A 10,019-nucleotide genomic window follows, 5' to 3' on the forward strand; every position below is an offset into this window, starting at 1 on the left:
TGGAGCAACCTGGGCTGGTGGGAGGTGTCCCTGCCCAGGGCAGGGTGGGATGAGATGAGAGTCCCCTCCAACCCAACCCATTCCACGGTTCTAAGAGCATGTGCTTTAGTTAACACAACAGTCACCTGGAACTTCAAAACTGGTAGTAAGTCATGAGTATTCTGAGTATACTTCTCCCTCTACCCCAAAATAAGTTAGAGTCAGACCTGTTTCACAAGACTGCAATGAAATTTGAAATGAGACTTGCAGATCTCACCAATATTTTAGAGTTGCTGACTAAGCTTACGCACATGATCAGCTTCCCCAAGAATGTTTTCATGGCTCTCAACATTTTGCTTTTGCATTTCTTACCTTTTTTTTTTGAAGGGGAGTGCCAGACAACCTCTACCTTAACTGAAGGGCTGAATATTGAACAGGATTCAGTATCTTCAGTATTTATTTAACAAAATCCTAATTCAGTGCATATTTTTCTTAGATTATCACTACATTATTTAAACTTCTGTGTTGGAAACAATATTTCCCCCAAATCTCATATTTTCTCTAGGTAGTAAAAGAGTGGTCATATTCTACCATAGTTTTTATCTCCAATGAATTTTCTCATACTTAAAATATGCATATAAATAGACACTAAATTGGATTGTTTCAGGAGTAAGGTAGTAGCAAATAAAAATCAAATGAAAAGATGTGATACATTATTTCCTTTCTCAGAATCCAAGAATACTGTGATACTGTTAAGCTACCAAATTGAAAAGCATTGATTCTTCAGAGGTAACAAAAAGAAGGTAATGATCTCAAAAGCATGGCACTGGTATGTTAGACAGTCGGGCCAAGCAGAAGAGCTAAACGAGATTCTATTGAGTCCACTGAGCTTGGCAAGATGAGGGAGAAAAAACAGTTGTATCAAATTTCAAAAGCCAGGACTGCTGCAGCTCCCAAAGAGCCCTCAGGAAAACAACCAACTGCTCAGTCTCTGCTCCTCAGTTTTAGTGATCAGAGTATTTGCTTGAGGTTTATTTCAGCCTTTTTTTTCAAAGTAACTTTTATTAGGAGTAATTATTATTACTGAGTTAGGGCTTGGTCTCTACTTCAGATGAAATGCTACTCTGCCTCTGACACCTTAAAAAAAAAAGAAAGATAGATAATCAAGAATCTAATAAGCCACACCTCCTCTCTCTTTCTTTTACTGAAATTAATCTCTCATGCTTTCTTCAACTTCATTATTGTTTAGCTACTTAAAGTTCCTGAGAACTGTCAAGTTTTGGTTCTGCAGCACACAGGTTTTCTGTGCACACAACACCTCCACTTCTCAACACAGCTACAAACAGGTACTGTAGTACTGATGTTATGGTTCATCACAAGCATAATCTGGAATGAATGCTTTTTTGAAACCCTACCAGAGTAGTAAGTAGACTTGGTAAGATCTGTTTTATTAAAACTTACTGTGGATAAAACAATGCCCCCAGTGAACCCTGAGAAATACTCACATTCACAGGCAGCTGCTATGAGGCGACAGGCCAGATACGGAGGGTCACAGGAAGGGAAGAAGGGCTGAACTATGTAGTTAGCAAAGGTGATGGCTATAATTGCTTGGCTGGTTGGCTCAACAATGAGCAGTGAGGTCCACAAACGAATAAAAGCAATGAAGCTCCCAAAAGACTCCAAGATATATGCATAGCTGGCTCCTGACTTCGTAATGGTGGTTCCAAGTTCAGCATAGCAGAGAGCTCCGAAGACTGAAAATATCCCTCCCATTGCCCAAACTACCAGAGACAATCCATAAGATCTGCTGTAGATGAGAACTCCTTTGGGAGAGACAAAGATACCTGAACCAATCATGTTGCCTACAATAAGGCTTATCCCATTTAGCAAAGATATTTCTTTCTTCAGTTGCAAAGCATTTTCACTTCCATGCTGCGTGGTACTTGGATCTGTCCTTTCTGATTTACTGACAGGGCTGTATTCAGCCCCTGAAACGTGGGACTCTGTACCATCTGTCCTTTCTGCCATTGTGGACGGACTGGGAATTCTCCACGACTCCAATCACAATCTAAAACAAAATGAAACAGCTGAAATCATTTTTTTTTTTTATCCCAAGACTTTCTTGCAAAATCTTCTTTCCATCCTTTTGGACGCTGATTTACAAATACAAATTAAGAAATTGCCTTCATATTGTTTTTTACACAAATTCATGCACAGTTAAACAGGAAAACCAACTCACAACAGAGAAAGAGACAAATTCCAATACAACTTCAGAGGAGAGAGGGTTCTTACCTCTAGGAAAACAAACAAACAAAACCGTAGGACAGATGGAATTCAGGGACTCCAGTTTTGAGCAAAACAGAAGAAAGAACAGAGAGAAGCACAGTGAGATGACACAGAAAAGCAAGCACTGCAGGACCAAGATGAAGTTGTAAGCATGAAGCCAGAGGTACTGCAATACCAAACACATAATTTGGGAGTGCTCCACTCCAGGGCTGCATGTTACTCATGCAGGGAGGGCAGAGGCACTTACTCCAGAATCCCCGGGATCCAGCTCTACACTTCTCACCAACACTGTGGGTCACTCCCTCCCCAGAACTATTTCCAGATCTCACTGCCTTCTTTCTTGGAGAAGAAGAAAGTTATCTAAGAGTGCAGGCTCTACATGAAAAAACCCAGAGTAGCTTCAATCCAAATTCCTCCATTAGCAGCTATACTGAACAGTATCTAAGAACACAGAAATCAAATAATCTCTCTCCTCTGCTTCAGAACTGACAATTTGGAAAAGAGCCACCTTCTTTCAAGTCTCAGAAAATTCTCCCATGCCTTCCAAAAGCAAATTACTGCTAAGATTTCTTAGCACAAGAATATACTGATAATTCTGAATAATGTCCATTTTATAGAAGTTCAAGTAAGAAATAATCTATTCCAGGAACAATCTTGTATGAAGAAATGAACATTTGATTACTAGTTTATCAGCTGCATAAAGAGTAGGCCCTACATAATTACCAAAATTAATTTCATGACCATTCATTTACCCTGGGCCTCACCAAACCCTCAGTGTATACTTCAGTCAATAACTATAGAACAGAAAAAACGAAGTTGAGGTCAATTAGAATAAAGTAGGGGAGGGAGGGATGAATTTGTGCTTTTCTGGGGTAACACTAATTTTACCAAAGGTTTTGTTACTGCAACAATAGACTTGTCAGCTGAGAGAACCGAACCCCTGAATATGGGGATTTTGAAAGGTCAGCATGCAGCCACCCAAACTAGATGTATATCCGTGCATCTACTAACACAGGAACATACAAAGTCTTCCCTTCACTTAGAGGGACACACCTGTCTGGAGGGAATATTATTCCTTTATCATAAAGCCAACACCTGTATACTACAGTACAGAAAATCTGACTTGACATCCCTAAACCAGAATAGTTTTAAAGATGTGAAAATGATAAAGATTATTTTCAATCAAGTAACAAAAAGTAACTTCTACTGAAATGGAGTACGAATCGTTTATTGAAACGTTACATCATTCATCTCCAACTCATGAATCCTTAGGGATAGTGTTCTTTTAAAGAATGCAAAATGAGATCCTCAATCTGTTTAGTTGGATGCCTTCGGATTTATTTTCCCCTCAGTACTCCAAAGAAACACTTTAAAGATGGTTAATTATTAAATACATATTTTATCATTTATACATGAGTCAACATCTTATCTGGTGTCATACATACATCAGAAGCCATCAAATTTCACACTTACAATTAGACTAAAAATTTTCAACCTTCCAGAAACTGATCTCTGCTATTTCAGAACTTAAAAGCTTGAGTGTTATAATGAGGCACATCCAACAAAATAAAACTAACCACACAGTTTCTACAGATGAGTGTGCCCAAAACTGCAAAAGAAAAGGAAAGCATATTTACCTCGACAGTTGTTACCTCTTCTCCTTGTTATTTGCTCTTCCATCTATCTTGTGCCAAATTCATTTGCAATCACATACTGGCTGACTTTCTGTTATTGGTGTAGTAGAGTTAAGTCTTCAAAAAGACATGTGGCCTACGAGCTCACAAGATTATCTGGTTTGCTTTACAACAGAAAGATCAGTTATTACTCTGTAAATGAATATAATTATTATAATAATTGTAAATACGATGCAATCATCTGAAAGCTGTGTAAAACAGCAGAACAAACAGTCAAAGCAGATGTTTTCATTACTAATTTGGCTGTAAAAAGTGGATTTAAGGGAACACTTGTGACCCATAAAAGTAACATTTAATTCCAAATTGAGTCTTCTCATGTCTACAAAATGAACTCAGACAGAATATTAGTTGCAAATGTATTTCACAAGGCAAGTCATCCTGAACAAACGTCAGTGGAAAAATCAAGAATACTACAGCTATTATTACAACATCCAACTGCCAGCCTGGAAATATGCCATGTTCATTTTCAGCCTTTCCAGCTAAAGGATAAAACTCCGTAAATATGAAGAATTCATCACAAACGTAAAACATCATTTTGGTGATAACTACACATGATTTTCACTCCATGTACCCTAATCATCACTCCCGTTTCTTCCTGGAACACCTTTCAAAGTACAGTTTGATAAGAAGCATACACTTTACTTTGAATACTCAGGCATTGTGATGGTTTGACTTGATTTAAATCAATTGAATAATTCAAATCACATCAAATCTGATGTGTTCACACACAGGCAGTTTTGCACTAAGAGTAACCGTGATTTACCTGATGGTCTGAAGCTCAGAGGTAAATTTAATTACCTGCAACTACCAGTGACTGTCACTGTTCAAATGCCTCCACCTCAATTAGCAGCACGTGACTGCAGTTCTATGCAGGTTTTTACTGGTGACCTTGACTGCTTCTTGCCCTAATCTGCTCTACCCAGGAAAGATCAATCACAAGATCAATCACTGTATCTCTCAGCCCAGCCTGTTTTGTCCCCCAATACTCTTTCTTCCTCTCCAAGTCTGCATTTGTTATTCCCAGCTTCAGGTATCTGCCGACAAGGATTTAAGGAAGGTGTGTGCAACAGCTCACTCCACATTTGGCATTTCTTTCTCTCCTCTACACTTGTTTGTTTTATACCCTTAGAGCCTTGAGGGCAGGAATTGCTTATTTGCCTGAGTCATGTGTCTTATTACACCACCTCTGTGACAGAAACAAAACTGTTGGCACTTCACTTAATCTTAAATGTAACTAAAATCTGCAGCTTTTACCAAATGGAAGAAAAAACTTAACAATGAAGAGGGAGAGCAGAGACTAGAAAACTGAAGCTATGTCAATATTAACAACACACAGAAAAAACACATATATTAAAATCCATGATTCTGTCACATGATCATTACTTCTGTGGTAATAGAAGATAGGTTTGGAAGAGGAGAACGAGAGATAAATAGTATATATTTTCTAACATACAATAATCCTGTAACACTGCATTTAAAAATACTATTAGAACAATCTCTAACGCTGCCAAAGCCTGGCCACAGGACTGCTGTGGCTAAGGCAGGGTTATGCTTTCACACAAGCTAACTAACACGGATTTCCTCATCGCTGGCCCTTGTGCAATACAAAGTCTTCCAACTCTTTTTTTCTTGCTGATCGTTGCAGCTCTGAGGAATCTTTTTGCTGATATGTGATTTTTTTTTTTACTGAAATGACTCTGCTGTTGATAGAATAGGCTTTGATATGAACCCAGGACAGAGTGACCTGAAACTAGGATCCCTTCAGTGCTTCACCAAAACTGTACATTCTGGTAAGGCCTATCCCACTTTGGCCAGGTACCAAAGGAGCTAATGAAGGTTAACATACATTTAGCAGAGAACTAACAGTGCATTACAGGGTGGCCCTCCTGTAAGGGAAGGGAAAGAGGAACCCTCCACCAAGATCCCCTTTCTCCCACTGAATAGGACAGTTGTCATGTGCTCAGCCTGGGGTGAACCTGCACCTGGGTTAATGGCCAAGGTGAAGTACCAAACTGCTGAAAGTTTACTATGTTTTGCTGCTTTCTTATACAGTACCTGCTCATCACCAAAGATTGCTACTGTTCTTGCCTGTCTTCCATAGTTGCCTTGGTTGCCTAACTCTGGCCATAACACAGCTTTACCCTATACTTGGACTATTCACACATAAATAAGTCACCAGATGTAAGACTCCTATTTCTGAACACAATGAATGGCCCTTCGAGTAAGAGTCAAGATTGCTCTATACAGGCAAACAGCATCAAAGTCTTCAGGGAGTTAAGCACCAACAGAGCAAAGGTTGTAAGTCCCAGAAATGCTTATTCATTGCAATGTATATATTTAGGCACCTCACAGTCTGAACATTTACATGGGAAAGGCTTAGAGTTTGTCCAGCACGTGTTTTCCTTTCTGCTGGTGAGAGAAGAATCACTTCCCTGCCATATATACATATGCTGAGCAGACAGGAAGCCCTTGAAACAAAAGCAATTCCCCGATGTAAAGATTATTCTCTTCAACCAAGTCTTTTGTGCTTGCATATGCAAACTCACCATCTTTAGGACTTTAAAAAAAAAAAACAAACATAAACCTTCAATCAAATAGAATTGGCTGTAACACCCATTTTTAAAAAACATGGCCAGGTATGTTTACCATGTAAAAAGGTATGAAAGAGAAGTTACTATGTCAATCAATCATTCACTTGACAGTTTATCAGTGATGGTAGTAAGTCCTGACCATACACACCTGTGACACAGCTGGAAAGAGATGTTCTGCAAATACACCTACTACCCACATGTTTGGACAAATCCTGAATAAGGCTGTGAACACTGAATCAGGGAAAGATTCAGCTCACAACAGATCACGACATCATATCATCAGCTCACAACAGATACTCAGTTACAACGTCTCAGAAACTTCCCAAAAATTCTTAAGTTACCAAACCTAGACAAACCCACATCATTAATAATAACCTAGATTTTAAACTCAGTCATATTAAAGAACTGTGCCAGCTCCAAGTGGAAAACAATTTGCCACTATATTCTTCATACTTCTAATTTATTTTTATATTTCCAAGGGAAAAAACAGAAGCAAGCTCACAGCATGGACTTTGTGGTGACAGTGCTGATTTAGCAAGAGGTGTGGTTGGGAGTGCAAGAAGCAACTGCAAGGAGTGGAACATCTGGTGAAATTTGTAGCATAAGGCTCAGGTAAAGACAGAAGGGTCTGTTCAATAACTGACCTTGTTTTTTATACTGGGGCAGAAAAGTGAAAACCTCCCAAAAAGGGGGAGAGTAACGCCAAACGGCACACTCTACCTGCAGATCTACACCCACGTGTACTCTCAGGCACAACCTACGGTCACGCCTAAACAGACTGTACTCAATACATGACACTTAAAAACACATAAGCAATGAAAATCAGTACCAAGCGCCAGTGAGCCGAGGCACTCCGGTCTGAGGGTCTCACCCTGAGGGACCCCCTGCGAGGCGTTACCGGAGCGGTTACAACCGCCCGCAGGTACAACCGCCCGCAGGTACAACCGCCCGCAGGTACAACCGCCCGCAGGTACAACCGCCCGCAGGTACCACCGCCCGCAGGTACCACCGCCCGCACCCACCGCCCCGGGCACCGGCAGGACCCTCGCACCGCCCGCTGCCAAACCAAATAAACCCCTGGGCTCGGGACGGGCGCCCCGGGCTGTCGGGGAGGGGACCTGAGGGGGTCCGGCCGCCGGAGGGGGGCCCGGGTGTCATCTCGCCCCTCGAGGGGCGAGGTTCAGACGGACTGCCAGCGTCACGGCAGCCCAGGAAGGAAGCTGGGCAGGCTCCCGCCTCAGCCGGGGACTGTCAGGGCTGGGGCACTCACATGTGCTGCCGCTGAATCATTCCTTAAAAACAACCCACGGCGTTAATCGCGCTTCCTTCCCGTACAGCCGCAGCCCCCGGGGCGCCGAGGCCGCCAGCCCTGGATGCTGCAGGAGAGGCGCCGCCGGAAACCCCCGCGCCGAGCGCCGCCAGCCCCCCCTCAGGGCGGGGGGAGCCCGGGACGCCTCCGCAGCCCCCCCGGCCGTGTGGGCGCGGGCCCCGCGTTACCTCCGCTCCCGCCGCGGCCGTTTGGGGGATGCTCGCCCGTTGCCACACGTGTGATGGCGGCCGCGCCGCCCCGCCCCGCCGCCCCGCCACCGCCTCCGTCGCCTCCCCGCCCCTATCTCCCGCTCTGTCAGAGGGGGAAGCCGCGGCGGAGGCGGGAGGTGTCGGCAGGGCCCGAGCTGCCCTCCGCTACCGGCGGGTGAGGAGAGCGGCGAGCGCTTCCCCCGGAGCGGGGGACCAGCCGCCCGCCTTCCCTCAGGGGCAGGATGGAGAGCGGCCGTAGCGCTGACGGTACGAACGCGGAGCCTGGTCCCGGCCCGGGCCCTCGGGGGCACTCCTGAGACCCGGGGGACGGCACTGCACAGAGTTAAACCCGCACGAGTCACACCTGAGGGACCCTCAGGCTCGGGGCTGAGGGCCCAAGAGGGTCGAAACGGTGAAATGTGGTGATATTTTGGGTTGCCGCTGCATAGGTGATAAGCGCCAGTCATAGCTGACGTAGAAATGAAAAGGGAACCCTTAAAATACTCCCATTAGTGTGTTTCGGCCCTCAGGAGAGGCACAGCTACGCCCGAAATTTGGCTCTGTTAAAATACGGTCTCCCAAAATCACGATTTAAAACGGCCCGTGGTGTCTGAAAATAATGATGAGCAATTTGCCGTTCAGCAGATTTATCTTGGTAGTGTAATTAAGGCTTTCTTGTCGTCCTCTAGCACGTTAATAGTTTTCCCAAGTCTAAGGCAGTGAACCCCAGGCAACAGCCCCCTCTTAATGTTCTTTTATTGCCCTTTTTGCTGTTACCTGCGAGGCAGAGGGCTCAGGATACATCAGTCTTTGTCTTGCTCTAAACAATCTAATTACTCCTCCACCGGTCCAAGCTTATTATCTACAGTCTCAGATGAGTCAGAGGTGGCGTTTTTCAAGAGGGTAAAAACCTTGCGGGCAAATAAAAATTATAAGGCTATAAAAGAGAAGAGAAAGGCAAACTATGGACTGTAATATCTGCAAGCGTGCCAGTAAATGTCATAGTGGAGTCCAATTCTATTGCCACAAGGCTTACATTTCTAATTTCCATCCTACTTCATCTCTCAAAGCTTGTGTGTTTTATCAAAGAGTTTTTTCCCTTCACTGTCACGGAGACAATCAGGCTACCAGGTGACTGCTGCCCCCCTCTACACCTCCAGATATTCCTTACATTGGGTTTAGACAACAATGAATTAAGAAAGTTGTTTTGTTGTTTTGTTTTGTTTTGTTTTCCTGGAAGTTGGCTTTTTAAGTGCATATATGGAAGAGAATTACAGTAGACTTAATTTCTAAACTAGACAGCACCATGGCAAAACAAACTGTCATTAGCAGATCATAATCTGAAGAGCCTGATCATCTCAGCTCTTTAATTATCTTTGTCTCAACTCTTTGTTTGGCTTTTGTCAAACACAAACTACACTAAATCTATTACCTCCTAAAACTACTGACAGTGTTGCAAAGCAGCAAACAAAACCAGTCTGCTGCCTTCTGGGAGCTCAACAGTCCTGATAGGCAACGTCTTTGTTTTTAAGCCACTTATACTGCACTGACAGAAGATAAAAAAACAGTAAAAGACATCCCGAGAGTAGAACTCAAATTCCTGCCATATGAAACTAATTGCTGTTATAAAGGTAATATGAACCAGAAAACAGTCATGAGGTGTTAAGTCATTGCTACAAATATTGCTGGTGCTCTGTGTTCTGTAGGACTGACACAGCATCTCCCAGGGAGGTGGGGATTTGCACCAGTCGTCTCACACATTAATCAAAATGTGGATTGAGTGTGAATGCAAAAGATGCAGCTGATTTCAGCTGTTGCTAGACTGCCTTTTAAGCTCTCTCATAATTGAATCTACTGAAGAAAACATTCACTCCTCAAAAAATGCACTCATAAAATGTGAACTAATTCTAAAATTGCCTTTAGGAACTGAAGAACTGAAGAGACATAGGAA

At 43.1% G+C, this 10,019-nt stretch overlaps 2 protein-coding genes across 14 annotated transcripts in view; one reads left to right on the plus strand and one right to left on the minus strand.

Moving 5' to 3' along the window:
- Nucleotides 1-8,125, minus strand: part of SLC7A6 (solute carrier family 7 member 6) — a 27,946-nt gene extending 19,821 nt beyond the window's left edge. The window contains exons 1-4 of one of the 13 annotated variants that reach the window (XM_017824380.1): nt 7,380-7,490; nt 3,903-4,063; nt 2,513-2,600; nt 1,485-2,047 (exon numbers count right to left, since the gene is read on the minus strand). In XM_017824380.1, coding sequence (XP_017679869.1) covers nt 1,485-2,007 — 523 coding nt within the window. In that variant the 5' untranslated portion in view covers nt 2,008-2,047; nt 2,513-2,600; nt 3,903-4,063; nt 7,380-7,490. The other 12 variants (XM_017824381.1, XM_017824379.1, XM_017824384.1 and 9 more) reach the window with 12 other exon arrangements.
- The window catches only part of OSGIN1 (oxidative stress induced growth inhibitor 1), a 63,156-nt gene continuing 61,262 nt past the window's right edge, over nt 8,126-10,019 (plus strand). Inside the window, exon 1 of the mRNA XM_017824371.1 lies at nt 8,126-8,335. The gene's annotated coding sequence lies outside the window, so the exon portion shown is untranslated. The remainder of the gene's footprint in view (nt 8,336-10,019) is intronic.

Source organism: Lepidothrix coronata, unplaced genomic scaffold, assembly GCF_001604755.1.
Source record: "Lepidothrix coronata isolate B3197 unplaced genomic scaffold, Lepidothrix_coronata-1.0 Scaffold110, whole genome shotgun sequence".
Taxonomy (NCBI): domain Eukaryota; kingdom Metazoa; phylum Chordata; class Aves; order Passeriformes; family Pipridae; genus Lepidothrix; species Lepidothrix coronata.